This window comes from Danio rerio, chromosome 14, assembly GCF_049306965.1.
Source record: "Danio rerio strain Tuebingen ecotype United States chromosome 14, GRCz12tu, whole genome shotgun sequence".
Taxonomy (NCBI): domain Eukaryota; kingdom Metazoa; phylum Chordata; class Actinopteri; order Cypriniformes; family Danionidae; genus Danio; species Danio rerio.
In genome coordinates, this window is record NC_133189.1 from 16,571,620 (window position 1) to 16,598,839 (window position 27,220).

Sequence of the window (27,220 nt, forward strand, 5' to 3'; positions counted from 1 at the left end):
CTCGTTGTCCATAACTTTAATTACATTTACATCAACTCAACACAGCCCCCACCCCAATATGTGTTTGTTGTTATGACATTATCTCGTCTCTTAGAAGCCTTCCCATTTCAAGTTGAACAACATTGCTTTAATGACTATAATTTGTTCCATTATGTTTTAACTCATGGCATAAATAATTTTGCACATTATACAGTAACACTTTTACAGTTATTTAAAGCTATTTAAAGTTGCATGCCACCATGAATGGACTATCTCATCAAAGCTCTGCCCACATAAACAGTGAATTAAAAAAGACTAGGAATATACCACAGCTGAATTAGCACAAGACACACTACTGTTGAACTGTATGTCCTCCTCCTGCGTCGGTAAGCATATAGAATTAAACTGTATTTCTCTCTCAACTTGTTAATGCTGTCATGGTAGGTCAGCTGCAAATATCAAAGCACATTATGCTATTAATAGAGCTCTACTTTTACAGTTAACATCTGGGTCATGTTTTGATTTATTTATTTTAAACAGTAGTTAATTCCATGTGTACCCATTGAAATCCAGTTGATGTTTTTTTTTTTGATTATCCAATTCGTGCTTCAAAAATTTTAATCGATGGACTCTGACAACAGCTTCTAAATTAACGTTAATTCTTGCCACTGGCAAAACAAGGCTCATGTGTCAGAATAATAACAGTGCCAGTCCAATCACAGCCTCCATACTGTGATGGAAATATAAACACAGCAAACAAACAATTTACCATTCATTGGGCTCAAAAATCAGCTGTCAGTTTAAGTATAGTCATCATTGAATAGATTTGTAGGTTGTGAAATAATGACAAATGTGATGTTAATTGCATCAGAAGAATAAACTGAAATGCACATTCTAGAATGTGTTGAGCATACAGTAGTCAAACTATTTAATCAAACATGTCTAACATCACAGCACCACAGCTAAAGACAGTAGCTTCATTCATTGTCTAAAAGTAGATGTTGGGATAAATACAGTATACGTTATAAAAAAATGACTTTTGTTGTCTCAATACTGAAAAATTCATAAATTGCTTAGACATTGTTGTATTGGTGATTAAAAGAAGAAAGGTCTAGCAAAGTGGTCCAACCTAGTCAGGTGGTTTGTTGCCTCAACCAGAGTACACTTTTTAGCTACGCTTACTGGATATTTTACCCTCTGTAAAACGTACAATAAACATTGTTTATAATGGTACAATTTTTTTTATTAGCCCGATTTCTGATTACAGTTTTTCTCAGTTTTTCTCTTTGGTGTATTTCTTACAACATTATTTACATTTGTAGTACATGTCTTTCTCAAAACAATTAGTCATTTGTGCACATCATGGTAGCAGTTTCTCATTCCTTACAACAAATTGAACATGCTTTTGGACATGCATCGATTGTGTAATGGGGAAGTGCGACGCTGACAACAGGGGTGCAGATCCAAATGCAGGTTTATTAGAATGGTCAGGCAAGCAATGGTCAAAACAGGGGCAAACAGATGTATACAGGCAATCCAGAATCATAGTCAATAGGCAGGGAAATGGTCAGAGGCAAGCAGCAGACAGGAATAAACAAATAAACAAGGCGAGGATCAAAACAATGCTAAGCAAGAAAATGCTTTTTAGTGTCACAAACAGTAGACAAAACTCATCAACAATGAATGTGTTTGTGCTGTTTAAGTAGTTCAGTAATCAGTCCCAAAAGCAGCATCAGCTGTGAGAGTCTAATCAGTGGAGACTTGGAGCAGGTTCATGTGTGTGTGTTGCATGACTGAATATCTTGTCCATAACATGGCAGATTTGTAGTTTGTGTGAATGTGAGTGTTTACCAGCAATCTGGATATTAGGTCGCTGGTGATCGTGACTTCCTTTCATACAACTCTCTGCTGTTTTATAACATTATCATTTGCTTATGTCATGTCAGTGAAAATTAACTAAACTTGTGAATGCTGATTAGTCATTCCATGTAAAACTAATGTTCCTCATTTCATTACTTGAGTCATTACATAAATGTTGAACTAGTTGTCAAAATCTGTCAAATGTTAATTGTATAGACAATTAAAAAATCTTTTTCCTGCAAATGTCTTCTAAACTTAACAATTTCATGAGTTATTTAAAGACGTGTTTGTTGTAGGTTCAGTTCCAATATGTACTGCAATATTGTTTACAGTTGTGCACAGCTCTACCCAAAGGAAGTTTATGTTTCTTGTAAATAAGGGTGTATTTATTCTTCATTCTTTATGCTGTGAATAAATTAGAATCGCAAAAAGCATATGTTGTAAAAATGTGAAACCCACATTCAGTGTCTTGTACTCAGATACCTCACTAAATGCAGTGATGTCCAACTTTACTGTAGATTTCAAATGGCTGTGCAAATAGTATATAGTGCTGTCTTACCAACAAAATCTCACAGCAATTCGTAACTTTTTCATTTAGTGGCTAATTCAGATGAAATTGTACGATCTACTTCATACAGTTTAGTACGATTAGCTCATCCCCCAATGATGGTTGGCTTTAGGGGTGGGGTTAGGTGCCACGCCTCCTTTATAAAATCATACAATTTTGTACGACTGAACTCTTATGAATTCCCTAAACTGGCAAAACGTAAAATACTTAAGTTTTCTCGTGAGATCAGGCTGGTCTTGCGCATTTTTCAGAAAATGTCCCCAAATTCAGACTTTTTTTGCATTGGAAAAAATGTACCATAAGAAAATCGTCATAATAAAACATGACAAACCCATATGACTATCTTGTTCATAAACAATGGTGTCAGGACTTTTCATCTTGACGACACTAATACTTTCTTTGACATGAATTTTTGCTTTTGAGAAATGAGCTATCAATTTTGAGCAAGTGACACGCTTTGCAGGTTATCAACTAGGTTTTGCAGTTTGTACTAATTGTTTTGAGAAATGCATTAACTGTTGTGCAAATGTAAGTGGTGTTGTGAAAAAATGCACCAAAGCAACTAAGAAAAACTGTTACTGCCTTTTATTTGCAAGTTTTATTAGATGGAAGTCCATCTAATATATACAATAATAAAGGTAAACCCTGTTTAGCAGTGTGAGGGAAGATATAGGTGAAAACGTTTCAGTATTTACAGTTTTAAATATTTATTATTATAATTTTTTATTGTATTTATTTACAGTCGGATTCATAAATATTGGGACATCAACACAATTCTGACATTTTTGGTCTAAACAAAAATTAAAATTAAACAGTTTTCCTTACTAGCAAAAACACCAGTTAAGGACACCTTCCCAATTCTGTACTCATAAGGTCTTAAAGCATCAACGATTCTAACGATTATGAAAAACCATTAATCGAGATAACCGATTATTCCATTATTTACCACCCCCTTTCCAGTTGTCCTCACTTGTTGCTCTTAAAAGCGCGAAAGACCGCATGCTTTTGTGCATGTGTGTGCAACGCACAGACATAGTCAGAAGCATGCGGTCAGCACTTGGTTTCAATCGCACATTGCAACGAGCAGAGAGCACACACATCTAAAGTCATTGGCGTGAGCGCTTTAATGTTCAAATAGGTGTCAAAACGCTGTGTTTAGTGAATATTCATATAAACCCTCATTTGTGTAATAAACAAACGAGTTGAGAGTCAAAACACGCGTGAAAGCAAAACCATTAAAGTGACAGAGCACAATAACTGCCGCCTGTTTTATCATGACTAATAAAAAAACGAGAAAATCCCTCTCTGCTCTTGACTGAAAGACTTTTGTAGCTAAAGTGTTTTTCTTACAGTGAAGATGCTTAAAGCAGTTTGTTTCATATTTTTATTTTATTGTATTTATTTCTTTTTCCTTTGCAGGGAGGAAATAATATATGCTGTTGAAGTCAGAATTATTAGCCCTCCTGAATATTAGCAACCCTTTTCCTCCCCAATTTCTGTTTAATGGAAATAAGTTTTTTTTTCAACACATTTTTAAACATAATAGTTTTAATCACTAATTTCTAATATTTGCTATGATGACAGTACATATTTTAGTATACATTTTTTTTTAAATACAAACATTTAAATTCAAAGTGTGATTCAAAGGCTTAATTAAGGTTAGGCAAGTCATTGTATAACAGTAGTTTCTTCTGCAGACAATCAAAAATATATATTGCCTATAGGGGCTAATAATATTGACCTTAAAATAGGTTTCAAAATATTTAAATCTGCTTTTACTCTAACCAAAACAAAACAAATAAGCCTTTCTCCAGAAGAAAAATATTAGAGCAAATACTGTTAAAATTCCTTGCTCTGTTAAACATAATTTGGAAATATTTATTTTAAAAAAATTCTCAGGAGCTGTAATAATTTTGACTTTAACTAATAATCGTTTGGAATAATTGTGATTACAATTATGACCAAAATAATCGTGATTATGATTTTTACCAAAATCGAGCAGCCCTAGTAGCCGGTATCACTCTAGAACACCATACATTTAGCCACAAAAGGGAAATACAGACACAGAAAAATCATAATATAGAGATCAATACAATACCCCAAAAATCCATACAAACATAAGCCCCACCCACAAATGGCATAAACCAAATTAGTAAAGCTAATTAGGTGGTTATTCTAGAAAAACAAACCACAAAAAGAAAATGCATTGCAAAAAAATAAAAAAAAAACATCAAAACAATATCAATCAAATACCAGGAAGACTATACCAATATAAATCCCACCCGCAATCAACAAAAATGAAATTGGTTATCAGTTGTTATTCCTGGTTGTTATTCAATGTGTCCCACTCCAGCATATAATAACACCCAAATAGGAACCACTATGTAGGACCCCCAAACGTTGAAAACGAAATCACAAACCCTAAACAAAAATCAAAATATAATAATCTGTATACACCACAAACCACACAATTCAAAAAATCACAGTCACACCAACTCTTGGTTCCGATTGGGCAATACTAAGCAAGTAAGTTAATGTCACATCATCACTACAATCATAACAATGACACTAACTTCTCGACATAATACTAATAAGACTACTAATAATGACAACAGCAACAACCACAGCAACACATACAAGGAAAAAAAAGGAAAAATTGGAATAACACTCATTCATTCATTCATTCATTTTTTTGTCGGCTTAGTACCTTTATTAATCTGGGGTCGCCACAGCGGAATGAACCACCCAACTTATCCAGCAAGTTTTTACGCAGCGGATGCCCTTCCAGCCACAACCCATCTCTGGGAAACATTCATCCACACATACACACACACACACTCATAAACTACGGACAATTTAGCCTACCCAATTCACCTGTACCACATGTCTTTGGATTTAGGAGCATACCGAAGCAACTGGAGGAAACCCACACGAACGCAGGGAGAACATGCAAACTCCACACAACGTCGCCTTAATTGGAATAACACCCCATACAAAATCACATCACTCAAAGCAAATACCCTACACACTAGACTAAGATGGTTTCCGACGGATATAAGTCGATGGATATATGTGACCAGGGCCTGTGGGGTATGGAAAGTGGATGCAGAAGTCCCTGAGGTGCACAATGGGAACTTTTGTTCTGGTTGCAGGTGGGGCATGCTTTGACGTACATGGTGATATCTTTCTTAATGGTTGGCCACCAGAACCGTCTCTGCAGAAACTCGAGAGTGCGGACAGACCCTGGGTGGCAAGTAAGTTAGGATAAATGTCCCCATTGGAGGACTTTGGAGCGAACAACTTTGGGGACATACAGAGTGTCAGTAGGGCCTCCACCTGGGTCGGGATCTTTAGTTTGGGCTTTACTTACAAGACCCTCCAGATCCCACCTAATGGGGGCAATGATCTTAGAGCTGGGGACAATAGATTTCTTGCAGTCTTCTAGAATGGATTTTGCATATGCTCGGGACAAGGCATCTGGTTTTAGGTTTTTTGAACCAGGGCGGTAGGTGAGGGTAAAATGAAAATGGTTGAAAAATAAGGACCACCTGGCTTGTCGGGGGTTGAGTCGCTTCGCCTGCTGAACATATTCAAGATTTTTATGGTCAGTGAGAACTTGAAAGGGGTGTTTGGCTCCCTCAAGCCAGTGTCTCCATTCCTCGAGAGCTAGCTTCACTGCCAATAACTCCCTATCACCCACGTGGTAGTTTCTCTTAGTGGGAGTTAGACGATGAGAGAGAAATGCGCATGGGTTAAGTTTGTTATCCTCACCTCTCTGAGACAACACTGCTCCAATGCCCACATCGGAAGCATCAACCTCCACCATGAAAGGTTTGTCAGGGTTCGGAATGAGGAGGATAGGGGCTGATGTGAAGCGCTTTTTTAGCTTGATAAAAGCCTCTTCAGCTTCGGGTCCCCAATGAAACCCAGCACCATTCTCCTTGGTGAGGGCGGATAATGGGGCTGCCACAGTGCTGAAATTCAGAATGAATTTCCTATAAAAATTGGCAAAACCAAGGAATCGTTGCACCTCTTTGACCGATGAGGGGGAAGGCCAGTCCACCATAGCTTGGATCTTTTGCGGATCCATCTGGATCTGTCCGGGCTTGATGACAAATCCAAGGAATTTGACTTGGGTAACATGGAACTGGCATTTCTCGGGTTTAACATATAGGTGGTTATTAAGAAGACGTTGGAGGACCTTGCGGACGTAAAATATATGTTCTTGGAGGGAGCTTGAGAAAATAAGGATGTCATCTAGGTAGACAAATAAAAACTTATTCAGCATGTCTCGAAGAACATCATTGATGAGGGCTTGAAACACTGCAGGAGCATTGGTAAGACCAAAGGGCATCACTAGATATTCAAAGTGCCCTGTGGGTGTGTTGAAAGCAGTCTTCCACTCATCTCCCTGTTTGATGCGCACAAGGTGGTAAGCATTGCGCAGATCAAGCTTAGTAAAAATAGAGGCCTCTTGTAGGATCTCAAAAGCAGTGGACATGAGTGGCAAGGGATAGCGGTTGCGGATGGTGATTTTATTAAGCCCCCTGTAATATATGCATGGGCGCAGACCACCATCCTTCTTTCTATCAAAGAAAAACCTCGTGCCTGCAGGAGAGGTGGATTGTCGGATGATTCCTGCTGCGAGGGATTCCTCGATATAACTTTACATGGCAGTACACTCAGAAAGGGACAAGGAAAAAATACTGCCTCTTGGGGGGCAGGAGTCTGGAAGTAGCTCGATGGCGCAATCATATGGACGGTGGGGCGGTAAGGAGGTAGCTCTCTTCTTGCTGAAGACAGCCTTGAGGTGGTGGTACTGGGCTGGAACTTGAGACAGATCCACGGGTTCTCGAGACTCGAAAATGGGGTTCAGAGGTTTCAGATTCAGACAGGTGTTTTGACAGGTAGGACTCCAGGTCAGAAGGGTTCCACTTACCCAGTCAATGTGGGGGTTATGCTGCAAAAGCCAGGGATGTCCGAGGATAACTGGAAACTCAGGTGACTGTATGAGGTGGAAACAGAGCTTCTCTTCATGTTGGTAGATGGAAAGAGACAAGTGAGAAGTAAGGTGAGTAACCTCTCCTGGAGCTAATGGTCTGCCATCCAGTGCTGTAACTGACAGTGGTTCTGGAAGAGAGTCAATGGGAATATTGAGGTCTTTTGCCAGGGTGATGTCCATGAAGTTTCCTGCAGCACCAGAGTCAATAAAGACTTGAAGTTGGGATCTTTGGCCTGCCCAAGTGAGGGTGATGGGGAGGAACAAACCACATTTGGAAGGTGAGGTGCTTGAGTTAACTACCGTTACAGTCCTTCCCTGCTTGAATAAGCGTTTCCCGAAAGCTGGGGACAGGTGGAGCGAAAATGATCAGACAGACCACAATAGAGGTAACACCGCTATCTCATGCGGTGGTCCCTCTCCGTAGGAGAAAGGCGAGTTCTGCCCAACTGCATAGGCTCGGGATTGTCTTGGTGTAACAGTACTGGGGAAGAAGAGGTTGGAGTGAACGCTTCAGTGGAAACAGTGGAGCGATACAAATTCTTCTCCCTCAGTCGATTATCCAGTTGAATTTCTTGGTCTATTAGGGACTCGAGATCTTGGGCAGGTTCCTTGGTAGCCAAATCAGCTTGAATAATCTCAGATAACCCGTTCTGAAAGCAGACCATAAGAGCTTCATTATTCCAGCCACTCCCTACAGCCACTATTCGAAATTGAATAGCATATTCTGCCACACTGCCAATCCCTTGTCGAAGGGTGAGGAGTTTTTTAGAGGCTTGCCGGTCACTAAGGGGATGGTCAAAGACTTGCTTAAACTCCTGTTCAAACGCCATGTAGCTTGAGCAAAAGGGTGATTTAGCCTTCCATACTGCAGTGGCCCAGGAAAAGGCATTACCGGACAACAGGGTGACCGCAATTTGGGCCCGATCTGATGGAAAAGATGATGGCTGTAATTCAAAGGTGAGAGAACATTGGGTTAGGAAACCCGCACGCACACGCACTAGGATCACCTGAAAAGTGTTGTGGTGGAGGTAGACAAGGTTCCATCATGGGAGAGGGTGCTCGAGATTCTGACACAGGTGATGGGGTTGTAATGGAGGCTGGAGTTGTGCAGGTTGACAATCTGTCAAAAAGTTGGCGAACAGTAGTCATTAGTTCAGAAAGTACCTGAGAGTGTTTGGCCATCAGGGCCTCTTGCTGTACTAGGACATTCTCATGGCGTTGGACGATCAACCCATGTTGAGCCACTGTGGCAAGTAGCTCCTGAGAACTGGGGCATTCTGGCTCCATGTTGTTTGGCCTAGTTATTCTGTCAGGATCGGGGATAAAACCCGGGTCTCTGGCATGAGAGGTGAATGACTTCCCTACTGAGCTACTGGGAAATGAAGAACCCAAACAAAGAAAGGTAGCTTGCTTCACAGTGGAAAGTTATTATTAACAAAAAATCTTCAATAAGAGATAAAAGTAAAGTGAGGCAAAAACAGAGTCCTCCAATATCCAAAATTACAAAACTCAAAAAATAGGCAAAAAACACCTGAAGAATTGAACTCAACAAACTCAAAAGATATGTCATTAAAGATCTTAGAGTTATAACTAAGAGGCTTTACAAAAAGTCTTACAAAAACTCACAGTGGTTGACAGGCTTGAATCCACATTAACTGAGCCAAGCACAGATGAAACTGAGGCTACTTAAATACAAGAAACTAAACAAGGCACATGTGAAATCAATGACAATGATTACGAATACCAAATAGAAAACTACTAAATGATGACGTCTAGTGGACAACAAAAAGCATTACAGGAAAAGCTAAAATAACAAAGGGCAAAACCCTGACACCACCACTATCCTTAAAAGAAAAATACACTCATGTAAACTTAATAATCTGTTCCATCTTACTCACGGTTTCCAACATGCTTTACTCACTGAAGGGCTAGTGGAGAGACTCCCATCAACAGGTCCAAACAACAAAATGCCAACCGGAGACGGAGCGCGCACCTGCTTATATAAAGCCTTGACGTTATTAGCACGCAACGCACGCACCTAAAGGGTCCACCTACCACATATAGGTGCTTATAAGTCAAGAATACAGCATTTGTAGCTGCAGTTTTAAACTGCTTACTAATGTTTATTAATGTAAAGTGAATGCTTAACAGATAATGAATTCACTAGATGCTAATGCTTAATAAATGATTCATAGTGTGTAGTTATTATAAAGTGTTACCAAAAAATCTAACAACCCCATCAGAGGGATAGCAAAAACATTAGGTGTGGCCAAAGCAACTGTTTGGAACATTCTTTAAAAGAAAGTGCACAGTCAATGCCATAACCTGAAACCGATTGAGAATGCATTTCACTTGCTAAAGACAAACCTGAAGAGAAAATGTCCCAAGAGCAAGCAGGAACTGAAGACAGTAGTAGAAGCCTGGGAGAGTATCATCAGGGATGAAACCCAGTATCTGTGATGTATTTGCGTTCCAGACTTCAGGCTGTAGTTGACTGCAACCAAGTATTAAAAAGTGTGATTTATGATGTTTGAGAAGTTTGATTTATGATTATTTTTCTGTCCTATTACTTTTGGTCCCTTAACAAGTGAGAGACACAAATGCAAACTGTTGTAATGTCTACACCAGTGGTTCTCAAACTGTGGTACTAGTGGTACGCAGGCTTCCTCCTAGTGGTACGCGGAGGAACCGCTGAATAATGAAAGAAACAATTAACACTTTTAATCCTTTAATGCCTAATATAAGATCGATGTGATCAGCATTGGCTGTTTTGTGAAGCGTACGATCACAACGCTGTGCTTAGAATGTTTATTTTAGTGCATTGTGTCATAAGCTGCTATAAATCAGTTTCCGAAGTTTAAGAATTGATTCTGATGCGTGATTTGACTGACATGAAAAGTAGCCAATCACAGTCGACCTTGTCTAGTTGTGTGAAACGTAAGGGTGGGACAAATGCTTTCTGTGTTGCAGAGACAGAAAAAAACAACTTAAAAACAAATGTTTTGTTGGAATAATGCTTCTCGGATGTTTTCACTATCGAGATGTCTAGCAGAGTAATTAAACCGCGGACATATTTCCTGCCTTTTTGATGATCTACAAACACGTTTCGCTCTCCGACAGCCAGTCGACGCCTCTGACCTGTCACTCCTCTACATACACTCTGAATGGCGGCGTGGGAATGGAGGTATTGCGCAATAACTCATTTCTACAAATGTGGCGAGTGCTTTATTTTAACACGAGAGCGCATTCATGTACGCAAATCGCTAAAACAGATATGTGAGCTCTTAAATAGGCTTTTTTTTTTCAAATGAACTGCAAGTCCTCTCAGGATCGCCTGTGTGCTCAGATTGAATACAATCGCGATATTTCCACTATTAAAGTAGACATTATTTATCTTTGTTTCTTGACTAAATTTAGTCAAAAGTATTCAAAGTTATCAAGTATTAAGAAATAGATTGATACATGATCGATGACAATGCTAATGGTCTTCTTATTTGGCTGTGTTGTGAAGTGAAACTTACTTTTAGCAAAGGTGTATTTTTTATTTTTTTTTTCTTTACGACAAATTAATTATGCTGGAAATGTTTCTGGATGAGGTATTTGTGTGATTTATACATTTAGCTGTATTCTGATCTGTCTTAAAGCATTACAGCTCAAAGCAATCCGTTGTTACTTATTGTTTATTTATCAAAATTAACAATAAGGCTCTTAAAGCACTGCTTTGATAAATGTAGTGTTGTCATATTTTAAATACTTCAAGTAAAATGAAGTCATTTGTTTTATTTTTTATTTTTTTACTGACAGTGTACTTGTATTTTTTTTTTAAGTTTCTATTTTAGATTAGGTTAAATGTAAAATAAAATCTACATGTGATGTACAGATTTTTAAGAAACAAATTTGCCATATTGTAAAGAAAAATAGTGTAAAATATGTAAATAAAAGGCTAAATTGAAATCTTTTTACCATATACTTCAATTAAACCTTTCAAAGCTTGTAAATATCGTTTAAAAAAATTGGCAAAAAGTGTCTCTATGGCCTTAAAGATTATTTGGTAGTTTTACCAGTGCTATTGAAAAAGATTAATTGTCATGAAAGGAAAAATCGACCATACTTTCTTTGTTAGTGCAATTTCCTATACATGTAGCTTTGGTATTTAAGCAATTAAACCATTCAATCAGGTTTCCACGTAAAAAAGTGATTTCATAATGAAAATCTGATTTTTTTTTTCAAAAGTAACCAACTAGTACTTTTTAAAAGAGTACTTTGTACTTTTACCTAATATTAATATTATTTACTAAAATTTGTGTTATTTTAGCTGTGTAATAGTATTTTTACTTGAGTACAAAAAATATTTCTCAAGCATTTAGTGCAGGTTTATTATATTATTAATATATGATCAATAAATATTATTTTTTTATGTTTTTTTATTTGTATCTATTCCTATGCAATGTTTTATGGGTTGCTGAGAATACTTTTCAGGTCTTCAATACATAGCATGTCAGTCTTGAAAAAAAAAATAGGTGCTGTAATTGATTTTTCATTAGGCTGTGCCTGTATGAACCCTGTCATATGTGCATTTAACATATTTCAAGATTTGTCTGAAAGTGTAGGAATGTGACATATAGCCTATATTTATAAGGTCCAAGCAACATCTCCAGCTTTTGATGAATAGGCTACAATGAATACTGTAGATTCAAGTACAGCAGTTTTCTTTTTACTTTTTAAGAACAGCGCCATTTTTTAATGAACTTTTAAAAGCACATTTTAACAAAAACTTTTTTTTTTAATCTGCAAGCACAGTTAATGTTCAGACTATTTCAAATGTTTAAAATGAATGATAATAATACATATTCTTAATAATAGGAATTAATCTGCATCGTTTTTAAACTGTGCACACCTGTAGCTGCTTAATTTGGCCTACAACGCTATTTTTTAATACTGGTTAAAAAATAGCGTCGTAAGGTGGTACTTGGAGAGACAATTTTTTTCTAAGGTGGTACTTGGTGAAAAAAGTTTGAGAACCACTGGTCTACACCGTTCACCTGATTTGGATGTTAATACCCTTAAATTAAAGCTGACTGTCTGCAGTTCATTTCATTTCAAATCCACCGTGTTGGTGCATAGATCCAAAAATGTTGGAATTGCTTCAATGTCAATATATTTATAGACCTGACTGTATGTATTTATTTTTAATGTATGTATTAGTGCACAAAAGGGTTCTTGAAGCTTTATATGAAGCGTCACAGTTGAAACATTAAATTCACATGGAATGTTTTCCGGACTTTCTCAAGACCATCTATGAATTATAGCATGTTGACAGAATGGCCTCTGCGCTTTCTGAAATCATCCCTTGGGAAATGTTGAGCGATTATACTTAAAAAAAAAACTGAGTAATATTTACAAATTTATGTACTATAAACATTATATACAAGTTGTATTAATTATGAGCAGAGATTTAAAATAGAGGAATATATGGACAGGTTCTTCTCATTTCTGAAGAGTAAGAAAACAGGCCAACAAATACCTATGAGTTGGCAGAGCACAGCTTCACAGGTGCTGGTGATTAATCATTATTAGAGTATATAGAGAGTGCTTCAGACTTCAGCTGCTGTAAAACCTGAACACTCAGCCATCAGCTGTAGACATGGCTGCTGTGCCAAGGAAGACACTCATCTCTGTTCCCTTCTTTGGGGAACGTGAATTATGAACGTAACAAAGACGTTCCTCTTCAGAGAGAACTTTGAAGTGTGCCCGAGACACGGAGAGTGTAAGCAAAGCACCACAGCAACTGAGCTTGTCGCTTACCAGGTGAGATGTTTGCAAAGCATAGTGTGAGCGCACAAGCATCATCAAAGCCGCAACCTTCCAATGTCTCCAGATCCAAAATACCAGACTATGGGAATAATTTAGAATTTAGGGGGTCGTATTTGGTCTTTTTGCCTAGTGTAGAGATTTTAGAAGTTCGACAGTATGTTGAGGAAGCATGCCAGTTCTGAAGGGGAAATATGCTGCAGAGACCTGGTGAGAGCTAGCCCTATCCAGGGGAAGCACTGCATATAATAAGCTGGTTAGGATGCTTTTGGACATCAAGCTTAGGTTTCTCCAAACTCCAACTTCCTTTAGGGGGTGTGGTGCAATCACTAGCCAGTGGAACAGGCTGTGGCAGTGGAGCAGACAGCTGGGTCATCTCCAGCAATACCACCAAAGTTGCCCAGAAAAGCACAACCATCATGCTCAACTCCAGATTTATGACCATGCATTGCACCCCGGATGGTGGTAGTGGGCCCAGTCTGTCATCTGAACTTAATAGCTCACCCTCGGATGCCACGTTGGCCGCCTGATCTCTGCTGCCATTGAGCGAAACCGAACACATTCAGGGAGATGACCTGCCACAAACACTACAAACTTAGATATGGCTCCATGTGGAGGAGCGGGGGTTCATGGGCAGAGAGGCAATGGATAGGCCCCCACTGTAATCCTCAGATCTGCCCGAGTGCTCACCACTTTCACATGGAACAGCAGGGATCGCTTGCAAGCTACGATTTTAGCCATGCAACAACCATAACCTCGCAGTGGAAACACCGCATCAACATCCTGGACCCTCAGACATGTAATGCAGTACCCATTGCAATAGCCCTTAAAATGAGTGATGCAACAAATAGTAGAATGGTGTCTTCATGAGTTGCAATTAGTGTAGCGATATTTATATAGGTCATTGGCAGTTGATTATAAAAAAAAGACATCCATGCTTGGGCATCCATGTTTGGCTTGTGCAAAAACTGCTGTTAGCCTTTGGACTCTTTCATTCTTTCAGCTTGTTTTTACAGATGCCATCAGATGTTTAATAAGATAAATTACGTAAAATGGACATCCAAATAGTTATTGTGTACATTTAATTATTTTTAAATCTAATGTTCTAAATGGAACATACAAGTAAATGTCATTAGAATGCCAGCTGCTATTTGCAGTGATTAGGACTTGCCCTTTCCTTTTTTTAACTGCATGTAAAACACACACCAGGAACATTCAGCCTAAGATGTTTTGTGCAGATGTTTGTGCAGTGACAGATTTTTTGTTTATGGGTGAACTAATCTTTAGAGCTTGGGAGCCCCGGAGGACCTTGTCTGTGAAATCTGCTGTAAGTTGTTTATGCATGTAATATTAATTATATGTTATGTTTGTATTTACAATGTGTAAAATTATACACACACATTAAATATATGTGCAGCATCGCTCGGTGGTTAGCACTGTCGGCTCAAAGCAAGAAGGTTGTTTCAAGTTCCGGCTGGGCCAGTTGGCATTTCTGAATCGAATTTGCATGTTCTCCCATGTTTGCGTGGGTTTCCTCTGGGTGCTCCGGTTTCCCCCACAGTCCAGAGACATACAGTGTAGGTGAATTGAGTAAAACTAAATAGGCTCTATGTATGAGTGTGTGTGCATGCATGCGTTCATTTGCATGTGTGTGTGATTGAGAGATTGTTTCCCTGTACTGGGTTGCAGCTGGAAGGGCATCCACTCCATAAAACATATGCTACAATAGTTGGAGGTTCATTCAGCTGTAGCGACCTTTAATAAATAAGGAACTAAGCCTAAGGGAAGTGAATAAATTAATGTATACTATTTTCAATTAATTGAAACACCCACACAATTCTTTTTTTTTCTTTAAGTAAAATAATAACCCCTCGCAAAGGCATTTTAAAACATCTAGTGTGCCATCATCATAAATGAGTCTTATTATAGCAGAAACACTTAGTAGATCTACAGATGTTAATCCTGAGACATTGAAATTGGTTTATTTACACTGCATTTGAGATACAACATTGCCTCATGTATTCTTTAAATGTTTTATTAGTTGTAAGATTACAGAAATTCACAGCAGATTACCTCATGATGCATGGTGTGTTTTGACATTGAAAATTTAAAATTTGAACATTACTATGATGGTATGAATAATGAACAATTTGGAAGTTTAAATCAAGGTAGCACTTAGACATCAAAAATCACAGCACAATGTTACTGCTCTTGTCCAAGTGAAACAGTTCAACTTTTTGCTAGCTGTGTTGCATTGCTAAAGGTTGCTGTCACTCATCCTCAAATCACCAGCTCTTGCTGAAATCAAATGACTATTGACCATTTTGCTGCTGTATATTCACTATGTATTCCACTATTAGACTGAATTTAAAGTAAACTGGAATCCCTGTGTGTTTCATATGGTGTATTGTTAAACTATACTCAATGTCTTGCGTCATTCAGTCTGTTACCTTGTGCACATTTAAGTGTGATTTTTACATTGAGTTGAAAGATTTTAACCCTAAGGACATGCGCATTTCAACTAGTAACAGTTTAGTTCCCAAGGCTTTTCCATTTAATCTTCATGGGCATTATGAAATAAGAACGTTGGCTCATTGTTCCTTTGTATTCCAGCTTTGTAGCAATTAATGTTAAGGCTGATTTTACAATGTAAAAATAATAATAATAATTTTCTGTTCCATAGTTACAAGTTATTACTAGCATCATACAGATTATAAATGTAATTATACAGGTTATTACTGCCATTTTACAAATTATTACTGCATTTATATAAATTATTACTGACATTAAACAGATCATAACTATAACTACAATTTATTACTGTCATTTTACAAATAAATACTTTAAATATATAATTAATTAATGTAAATATACATATTAATGTGATTATAAAGATTATTACTTTAATTTTACAGATCAATATGATTATAAAGATTATTTATTTAATTATACAGGTTATTACTGCAATTATACAGATTAATTAATGTAATTATGCATGGAAAAATAAAAAAAATGAATAAAAAGCTTAGGTACAAATAATTACTGCTGTCATAAAAACACTGAATAAAACTGTAGATTTACTATTATTATAGAAATGTCCTCCAGGTGCTCTGGTTTCAACCACAGTCCAAAGGCACTACAGATAAATTGGCCGTAGAGTATGTGTGTAAATGTAAAAGTGTTTGGGTGTTTACCAATTGGGTTGGGGAAGGGCATCCGCTGCATGAAACATATGCTGGATAAGTTGGCGGATTATTCGCTGTGGCGACCCCTCACCCCTGATGGATAAAGGGACTGAGCTGAAAAAAAATTAATGAATGGATGAATAAATGAATGAATGAATGAATGCTATTTGGGAAATTAAAAAGTAGTCATGAAATAGATTTACATATTGACAATGAAGTTATAGAAAGAGTATATGCAATTAAGTTTCTTATTGTTGTATTGGATCATAAAATTAGTTGGAAACTGCAAATAAATAATGTGATATCAAAATTAGTAAAAACTGTAGCAATAGTGTATGAAGCAAGATTTATCCTGGACAATAAATCAATGTATATATTATATAACACACTTGTTGTTGTCATATATGAGTCATTGTGTTGAAATTTGGGGGAATACATATAAATCTAATTTACGATCCGTTAGTACAATGCAGAAAAAAGTAATCAGACTGATAGAAGGTATGGGGTATTTGGAACATATAAATCAATTATTTTTTAAATTATAGATACTCAAGTTTACTGATTTGGTTAAATTTAAAACAGCACAATTTATGTTTAAAGCTAGGAATAAATTACATCCAAAAAGCATACAAAAGTTGAAGAAAGACAAGGGGGATATATTGAAACTAAATTTAAGGAGGTTGAAAACAAGGACAACTTTAAAACGTTTGTGCATGTCTGTCTGTGGTGTGAAATTATGGAACCGTCTAGATCAGACTCTCAAGCAATGTCAGCATAATAATCAGTTTAAAAAGTTGTATTAATGTATATTAATAAAGGAATGTAATGATGAAGGTGATTGAAAACAGGATAAAATGAGGAAGGTATGATGAAACTTTATTTAATGGCTATTTGCAGTTCTATAGGGGGGTCTATGTTATAAAATGTAAAGGTAGATTTAAAATTATAATTTGTCAAAGATGCCAAAAGGATAAAATATGTCTCATGTAAAAAAAGAAATGAGTAAAAGAAGAAATAAGTTTGAGTAATAGACGAATGAAGTATGTGGTAATGGGGTGGGAAAATAATAAGCTTGTGCTTCATTCCACTCCATTTTCGACCATTTTGAAATATATTTATTATTTTTTTTTTTTTGTTAGTGATATTTTATTTATGTTATTTTTGATCGAAAAATTAAAAAATCAAATCAAATAAAATAACTTTTAACTACAAAAATTCTGCTGCTACGGCTATCAGATCTGCCTCCTGCTTCATGAAAACTCACAGGCATCTTTGGGTGAGCGACCCAGAACCATAGACATGTATAGAAATGCCTTTAAGTGGAGTAAGCTGCTTTGTTGGTAGCAGGCAATTGCGCTTATCAACCCCAAGAAAATTTCATTTCTTGCTTGAAAAAGTTGTATGGTGACGCTTTATAATGTTACATGCTTAATAATTATTTTTTGGTCTTAAGTTTAGGAGTCTTAAATTGGTATTTACCTTTTTTAAACAAATTTTAAAAAATTAAATAACTTTTAGAAGCTGACCTGGCAATCTGCAGGACATTGCATGCTAATCTAAAACACTGCTATGCGAACAATAAAGTAATGATACCTATCTATTTAATTTTAAAAATTCTATTTAATTTAATTAAAGTCCTTAATTTATATAAACCTGCATAATGTTGTACATATTGAGGTAATACTCACACAATCACTTTCTAAGACCAGCATATTAAAGTGTGAAAAACTAACCTGCACTAGTCAACAGCTTCAGCAATCTGAGTGCTCCACAGAGCATAGAACAGCATTGATCTGTACAGCTCAATGCAGATTAATGTTGCACTGTGATTTCTGAATAAGTCACGCTGCGCCGAGAAGTGCATGACAGCTTACTATTGAATTGACGTTTGTTGCTCATTGCTTTCTGAAATAATCACATTAAATAAAAATAATAATGCATACCAATCACAATGTGATAATGGATTTAGTTTTAGCATCCAAAGTCACCAGCAGCAAGTATTTATGGATGATGGGGTGGAGGATGAAGAACTTCCTGCCAGGCTTTGTGCAAATCAGACCAAGTTTGGATAGGAGCTGTGGAGTGATAAGTGTGCCTGCAGGAAGAATCATATTGCCTATGTCTGGTGAATGCTGCTCCACATATACATTATAAATCATTTACAGAGTCATTTTAGAATGCAATATCCACTACTAAATTCCAGCTTTTCTCCTTCCTATTATTCTAAGCCCTCTAAGGGATAGAGGTCTGCGGGTCTTAAGCTTTAAAAATTGAAAATTGATCAGTAGCTGAGCAGAGAAGAGTTTTTCTTTGCTGGAGATGACCCTCCTCATCATTAGCATTTACAGTGTTAGCACATGCACCCACAAGGCACTTAAAAAATATAAGCTTTCCAATGATGGGGATGATGACCTGTGCCTGAATAATATTATACTTAATGCATTTTTTTGTCAAATTCAGACGGAAAAGGTGTTATTTTCTACAAACAGTATGTTTTCTTTTTTTGATTTTGTACAAAAGAATATAATGAGTTTTGGGAATACAAGATTTGACATCAGTGGGGAGCGTTTGCTATTTTAAAACCTCAATTATGCAGTATTAAATTGTTAGTTCCAGGACATAAGTAAATAAGACATTATATTATATAGCATATAAAATATTATACTATTTAAAATATTATACTATTTAGTATAACTTAAATAATAACCTTAATAATAACTAAATGTCAAAACGGGCGGCATCATGGTGCATTGGGTAGCAATGTCGCCTCACAGCAAGGTCACTGGTTCAAGCCTTGGCTGGGTCAGTTGGCTTTTCTGTGTGGAGTTTGCATGTTCTCCCTGTGTTCGCGTGGGTTTCCTCTAAGTGTTCCGGTTTCCCCCTCAAGTTCAAAGACATGTCAACAGGTGAATTGAGAAGGCTAAAAATTGACCGTAGTGAATGAGTGTGTATGGATGTTTTCCAGTGATGAGTTACAGCTGATAGGGCATCTGCTGCTTAAAACATGTGCTGGATAAGTTGGTGGTTCATTTCACTGTGGCGACCCAGATTAATAAAGGGACTATGCCTAAAAGAAAATGAATGAATGAATAAATGTCAAAATGGTTGGTGGCTGATTGGCTGTGATTCAGAAAAGTGATTCAATTCATACTTATCTGTCTTGCTATTGTGACACAGTAGCTGTGCTCTCAACTGTTAAAACTGAATATTTAACTTTATAATTATCAATATGGTTATAGTAAGTGCATGTATCTGCATAGTTATGCAGACCTTCATATGAATTGAGCAATGTGTGTGCACATACACAAAAACAATTTCCTTGAGTTTTTGGACGTTTTATACCATAAAGGAAGGAGTTTTATAACATACAGACTGTATAATGTATCTCCCTACCCCTAAATCCAACAATCACATGAAACAATATGCATCCTTACATTTTTAAAAATATTTTTCTCATGGGAACCAAAAAAATGTCCAGCAAATTACAATGTGTCCTTTCTTTTCATGTTTTTATCCTGCAGGAGAGAGGATTGGATGAGAGTATTGGACAGTAACTGAGGATTGGTCTGGAAGGGAACGGAGCACATGTGTATTTTTTCTTCGATGACAGGAGTAATCAAGCTGTGTTTGAAGGTCTGAAGGCAGACATGTGCTGGAGGATTTTTTCAGCATACATCGGTGTCCAGCAGCGACAACAACATCCAGTATCACAGACTATGTGGTTAGCAATGCGCAAAAAACGTCTCCTTTTGCACCACCAGGACTGCTGCAGTCGCAGAGCTTGCAACATTTCTCTGTGGATATTGGTTTTTTGTTGGTGTATGATGCTTGTCCGGGGGCAAGGCTACTACCCCACAGTCAATACACAGTACGGGAAATTACGGGGGGCGCGGGTTCCGCTGCATAGTGAGATCCTGGGACCAGTGGACCAGTACCTGGGAGTCCCGTATGCCACCCCACCGGTGGGTGAAAAACGATTCCTACCCCCTGAGCCACCCTCGTCTTGGTCCGGGATCAAGAATGCCACTCATTTTGCACCAGTGTGCCCACAAAACATTCACAATGCTGTTCCGGAAATCATGATGCCAATCTGGTTCACATTTAACTTGGATATAGTTGCAACTTCTATACAGGATCAAAATGAAGATTGTTTGTATCTAAACATCTATGTTCCAACAGAGGATGGTGAGTGTGTCGGGTATAACAAAGAAAAGATAGTGTCTCACTATTACATTCTGTCATTTCCTGTGTTGTGTTTGAAGCATGAGTTGTCGTCTGGCGCATGCTGTGTCTGTGCACATCATTTTCATTCCTCATCTTGACTTGATCTGCCATGAAGTCTTTCCATCAACTCTTCCCTTCCATGCCACTGTTATAGGTTCCTCTTTTGTGTTGTTCAAGAGAGCAAACCAAAAAGATAGAAAGAAAGTCAGAATAAAGCAATCAGTGAGCAAGTAATCTTTTTTTTTATGTTAGAGCTCAGATTTTAATCTGACATGAAGTTTGGATGTAATGATCTTGGTGCACCTCCCTCTCCTCACTGTCTTGACTGTTCTGGGGATTAGTTATCCAAGATTAGCTTGCTTGATTCCAGAATGAGCCTTTTGTAGAGTTGTTCAAATGTTCTGGAACACAAGAGGCCTGTGGCATCAGTCCTAACCATGTAAGACCCTTTACTGTCCCAGTTGCTTCTGTTAAAGTTCAAATCCTTTCTTGTGGAACTTAAGATCTTTAGGCAAATTTGGTAATCACATTTGCATTCACAAATACCACCCTAGCATAAGAGCATTTCTCGACTCAAAGCCTTACGAATTTGAAACAATTAGCTCTGTTCCAAAATCATGTGAGCTGCCTTTTTAGGATATCTGCTGTACATGTTAGAGAAAGCTCTGATGGGGGCAGATAGGAATGTACAATCTTCATTAGGGGAAGGAAATACTTTATTAAATCTGGATTTTTCATCGGTTTAAAATGTGGATTTTCACATCAGTTAAAATATGTCAGAAAATAATGTTTTAATTTCCTCAAAAGAATATTTCATGCTTGGCCTGGTTAGATACATTTTATTGTTAATAATACTTTTGTGCCAAGTGAATGAGGACTCTTAAAATATGGTAAAACTCAGATGAAACAAAATACTCCAGGAATTATTTAATTAAGTTTACATTAGCAAGATCGTCTACATCTGAGATCACATATGTCCCTATTATAGTAAGGAAGGAATGTTGAATTTTGTCCAAAAAAAACAACATTCCAGGGCAGCACGGTGGGTAGCACAATTGCCTCACAAAAAGAAGGTTGCTGGTTCGAGCCTCGGCTGGGTCAGTTGGCATTTCTGTGTGGAGTTTGCATGTTCTCCTCGTGTTTGCTTGGGTTTCCTTTGGGTGCTTCGGTTTCCCCCACAAGTCCAAAAACATGAGGTATAGGTAAATTGGGTGAGCTAAATTGTCCATAGTGTGTGAATAAGTGTGTATGGATGTTTCCCAGTGATGGGTTGCAGCCGGAAGGGCGTCTGCTGCGTAAAACATATGCTGTATAAGTTGGCGGTTCATTCCACTGTGGAGTAAAAAGTAAATGAATGAATGAATAAATGAATGAATAAACAACATTCCTAAAACTGGTGAAAAGAACTGGCTTACCAATTAGTTCTGCTGAAATTCTTAAGTGCACATTCAGTTTACACTTTTCTGTCCCATGAGGCCATGGGAGTGATGGAAGTAACTGTATGTCGCAACATTATGAAGCAACAGTATGTCACAAATACTCCATGATGAATGCAGTTTTTTTCTGAATTGCATTTTTATTATTTAAAACATACTGTTTAATTGTTGCAAAGTCATTTCAGTCACATCTTTAGAAAAAAAATCACATACTAAAAGAGAACAGGATTTTAGATGCTCTCATATTACACATAAATATATACCATAGATTGTAAAACATTTCATTGAATACTGAGTTTTCTTGCTATTTTCAATGACATACATTCATCTAACTTTATTTAAATAACTTTATTTATATAACTTTATTTTGTCCTCTATTTTTCAGTGAGTTTGATGTAATGCATTCTGTGACTGTCTTGGCTTTGAAACATAAATGCATTATACCATATTAATTAGACAAAAATTACATATCTAGGAAGCAAGCATAATATTTTGCCTACTTTGAAGCAGGTCTCTGATATATACAGTACATTTCTGTCTAGTTAGTGCAATGTTTTGGAACAGAGCTATTTTGTAATTCAAAGCTAGCAATGGGAAAAAAAAAATCATAAAACCAATATCGACTTTTGTATAACTCTTACATTCCCAAAGTACATTTGGCGTATTGTACAACAGCCTGTGCATTTGTCTGTAAATCCGGGATGTCATCGGTGAAGGGATTGCCATTTCTTTTACGCTTGTAAAGGGTCTTATATAGCAGTGCATGTGAACTTAGGCTTCCTGTGTTCCAGGGTGCAGCTAACAATTCCACATATTTTGGAATAATTTCTGCCCAAATGAAAAAAGTCCTCAGCTAATTTTCTGGAAAGGGTCTTTTTGTTGTTATTGTGGGGAGCGGGAGTGACTTTGTTGCATGTTTTCCTCAAACGTTTCCAGAGCCTTCTGTTATTTTGTAGTCTTTTATTCATTTTACAGTCAAAAGAATATCCAAGGAATGTACCAGAAAACCCAACAAGAAAATATGTAGAAAAGGAGGTATGTAAGCAAGCCAACATTGGAGTGAAATACTGTGAAGAGAGCGACTGGTACGTCCTCTCTTGCCTACGGGATTTCTCCATCAACCACAGAGTCATGTTTGCTGATCAACAACAACAACAACAACTTAAAAATATAAAACTCTCTATAGCTGTCAATTTTTGTCTTAAATTATGTATTTATTTATTATTTATTTTTATTTAATGTGTGCTATATGTAGGCAACTGGTAATACTGGATTTCTGTGAGTTTCATTCACATAAAACAGTATGCTATTTTTTGTTGTAATTTCTTTAAAATATAAATGTATACATACAATTGATAAACTATTTTGTTGCTTAATTTAAACTATTTTTATTTACAGTAAATATTTTGTAGTATTAGTGAGACTGAGAGAAATTAAAACCAGATGAAGCCATCTTCAAGACACTTTTGGTAACCTATACTTGCTAAGATACCTGAAAAGCCATGTGCAAGTGTACACAGGACTAAAGTGGCTTTAAACACAAAAGATAGTCGCAACACAATGTTTTAATTTCGTAAATAAAAGTTCATTGATAATGAATATCATTCTTGATAGCATCTTCATTTTACAGTATTTTTTCACAAGTGTCTAGAACTTAGATATCTGTCTTGGAGATGTTGGCACAATTCTTTTGGATTTTGTCTGTCTCAGTTTGTTGTGTTTCTTCGTGTGTTTTATACCAGATCAGATCTCTTTGTGGAGCACTGGCTGAAAAGCTTAGTTGACTATTACAGCTTATGGTTAAATGAATCTGTGTAAATGTAAACTGTTATTTTTTAGTGACTACTGCAAAACAGAAATAATTGACATATAAATGTTGTTTCAACAATGTTTCAATAATTTTGCCACTACTATGTACACATATAGGCAAGGTCATGGTACTACATGTGATAATTTAGTTTATTTATTTATTTTAGTAATGTGCAATATGAAAAACAAAGATTGATAGAAATATACAACTTTTTTAAACAACTCTAGATAATCTTGACAATATAACGATAAACGATTCAGAGATAATGAGAACCATTCATGTTGCAGCTTGTAATGGGACGTAATGGGAACAGACAACACGATACAGTTTCCGAAATTCTGATCACATTCTCACTTCTAAGTTCCACTTATTGACACTTGGTCAGTTCCCCATTTTATTAGACAGGGTACCCATTTAGTGTCTTTTTTTGATGCTCAGTATAATTCATTCAGTGGGTAACATTTGATGTATCTTTGTCATGATGATGAAATTACATATTAGGGTATAATTTTGCCATTATGTCATACTTTGACATATGTCATACTTTACTGTCAAAAAGTTTTGCAACATCTAAACCCTTACCATAGGTGACAAATAGCCAGCCCCAAGTGATAAGTGAATTGAAATTTTGAAAATCATGCACTGATGTTGGACGAGAAGACCTGGCTTGCAGTCACCACTCTAATTCATCCCCATTATTAGGTTAAGGTCAAGACTCTGTGCAGCCCAGTCAAGTCGCTCCACATCAAACTTGCTCATCTATGTCTATAAGGGCTTTGGTTTGTGCACAGACATGTTGCAACAATAAAGGGCCATTCCTAAACTAAGTATGAAATTTTGCTAAATTTTGTTATGCTAGCGCATAAAAAGTTCCTTGAACTAAACCCTAAGCCGAGCACAACCCCTTGAAAAACAACCCCACACTATAATCCCTTGTCCACTAAACTTTTACGTTTGGCACAGTGCAGTCTAGAATGTATGCAAACTTTAGTCTAACCCAGAGTCATCCATTGGATTGCCAAATACTTATTTACTGCTTGTGGGTACAGTGGTGCTTTGCTTTACACCACTGCATCAGATGCTTTGGAAGCAGTTGCTTGGCCATAAAATCTTGGAAGCTTTCTACACACTGTTCTAGCTAATCTCACAAAGTTTTGAGGTCTATCGCTATTGACAAATGTTGGCAACTTCTGTGCACTGTGCGCCTTAGCATGTGCTTATGTTGACTTTACATGGTCTACCCACTTTGTGGTTGAGTTGCTGATTGATTCTGCTTTAAAAATATACCACTAACAGTTGACTGTGGAATATTTATTAGAGAGGAGATTTACCAAATGTACTAATTGCACAGGTGGCACCCTATCACTGTACAATGACATTTGAATTCATTGAACACCATAGAGTGTTATATTTTTAAATAACTGATTTTAATGCTTTGGATGGGGTGTCCCTAGCTTTTGGGCAATATAGAATATGTGGTATATGATTTATACTTGAACAAATATTATGGAGCACCTAACGCCACCCCTACCCCAATGCTAACAACTCACAGAATGTAATGCATGGTCATGAGGATTTCTGCCATAACAATGCTTGAAGAGATTTAAAGGGTCACGAAACACCAAAACACATTTTTTGAGCTGTTGACAGTCGTATATGTGTCCCACACTGCTAAAAACACTATTAGGACACCTATATTTCACTAAAAAGTGTAAATTTGTTGTTTTTGCATTATTTCAAGCAAATTTGTACTTCCGGTTTGAAACAAATTTTTGAAGCTGCGTCACGGCCATGACATAATAGCGTTGTATTCCAGCGTGCAGACTGGGCGTCTGTGCCAGAGTGTGTCTTATTACGTCTTACAGTGTGATGCATTAATGCATGAGTAAGGCTTGGTTCAAACTAATCAGCGCGCTCTATTGTTCAACTTCATTAATATTCATTAGTGTCACAGTGCTTAGACCAAAGACACACCACGTTGGATTGGCAAAACAAGCATGAAGTGTTGCTTTTATAGTTTGCTACAGTTAAGTTTCGTTTTCATTTTCTCTCTGTGAGAGCTCAGACTCACTTGTGGATTACAGTGTACGCGACGCTCGACAACAATAACTTACGTGTCTAAGGAAGAACATTGTTTACCTGAGAGCTGTTCTCATCTGCAAACACTGAGATCCGGATTCGCTTGTAGTATTCTCTTCATAAAGACGCAGCTCTAGTTGCTGGTGATTGTCCTGTCTCTACAGATTTGGTAAGTGAGCGAGCAGTGCTCTTTGTTTATTCAGTTTGTTCGTATCGAACAAACTATAGCACCGAGTGTAAACATGTTAGCACTACAACCAAACTTTAACCTCGTGTGGGGTTTTTACCGCATTTTGTGACCGGAATAACACACGCGGCTTTCTGACGCTACCTGCCGTGTGCATCTAAGTTTCCGGGAAATGCGGAGGTTTTTTTTTTCTCTCATTCGCTGTGCGGTATCAAACATTGCATGAAAAAAACACGCTTAGAGCAGTTCCTCGAATAAAATATCTCGTTTGTCGCGAGGGGCATGAATGTATTCCCTGAATAAAAGACCCAAACTGCAGTTAAAGTCCACCATTTAATAATTTGGCAAATAATTCGACTACACATGTCCATGTAGGTTAAACACCATCACTTTCTCATGTGTGTTTGTGTGTATTTTGACTCTGAAACTTGCGCGTGCCCAAATAGACACTCCGACACCATCCCACTTTTCTTCCTCCGACACTCCCCCCTAAACAGAGCTGGACACGCCCACTTTTCTGACTTTTTGCAAAGTAGAGGTGTGAAAACACCCTGCTGAAACGAGGGGGTTTCATGGCCTTTAAGTAAGTCATTGTAAATGACAATGTTGATGTGTTTGATCTTGATGACATAGATCTGTAGCCCTGCCCTCTAGAGCTTATTAACTCTGAAACTCAGAGTCAAGAATATATTCAGCATCAGAATGTACAGTATGTACAATTATTGTATGTACAATAATTCATACGTCTAAACCTTGGTAATGTCATAGCTTGCTATGGACCTGATAACAGTTAAAACAGCCAGTATAGCCCAACAACTGCCAAAAATACAAGTGACCTAGCAAACTAAAGCAGCTCAGCAGGTGAGGAAAAAAATAGAAACTGCCAGACATCTTCACTCAAAGGTTTTTTTTGTTCTAAACACACAAGAAATGTGCTGCACATGTGTAAGTTTCACTAGGGGAGACTCCAGTTTATTTGTTTGTATTTAAGCTATCTTTTTACAGTAGCAATTCACCTCATGTGCCAGCATCTGTGGTCACTCCGTTCTTTTTTTTTAATAATAGATTTACTGTCATAT

At 37.2% G+C, this 27,220-nt stretch overlaps 1 protein-coding gene across 4 annotated transcripts in view; it reads left to right on the forward strand.

Moving 5' to 3' along the window:
* Positions 1-27,220, forward strand: part of nlgn3a (neuroligin 3a) — a 310,046-nt gene that overhangs the window by 69,924 nt on the left and 212,902 nt on the right. For 2 of the 4 annotated variants that reach the window (XM_021481038.2, XM_005157201.5), the window contains exon 2: positions 19,927-20,590. In XM_021481038.2, the coding sequence (XP_021336713.1) occupies positions 20,053-20,590 (538 nt within the window). In that variant the 5' untranslated portion in view covers positions 19,927-20,052. 4 annotated transcript variants of the gene reach the window in all.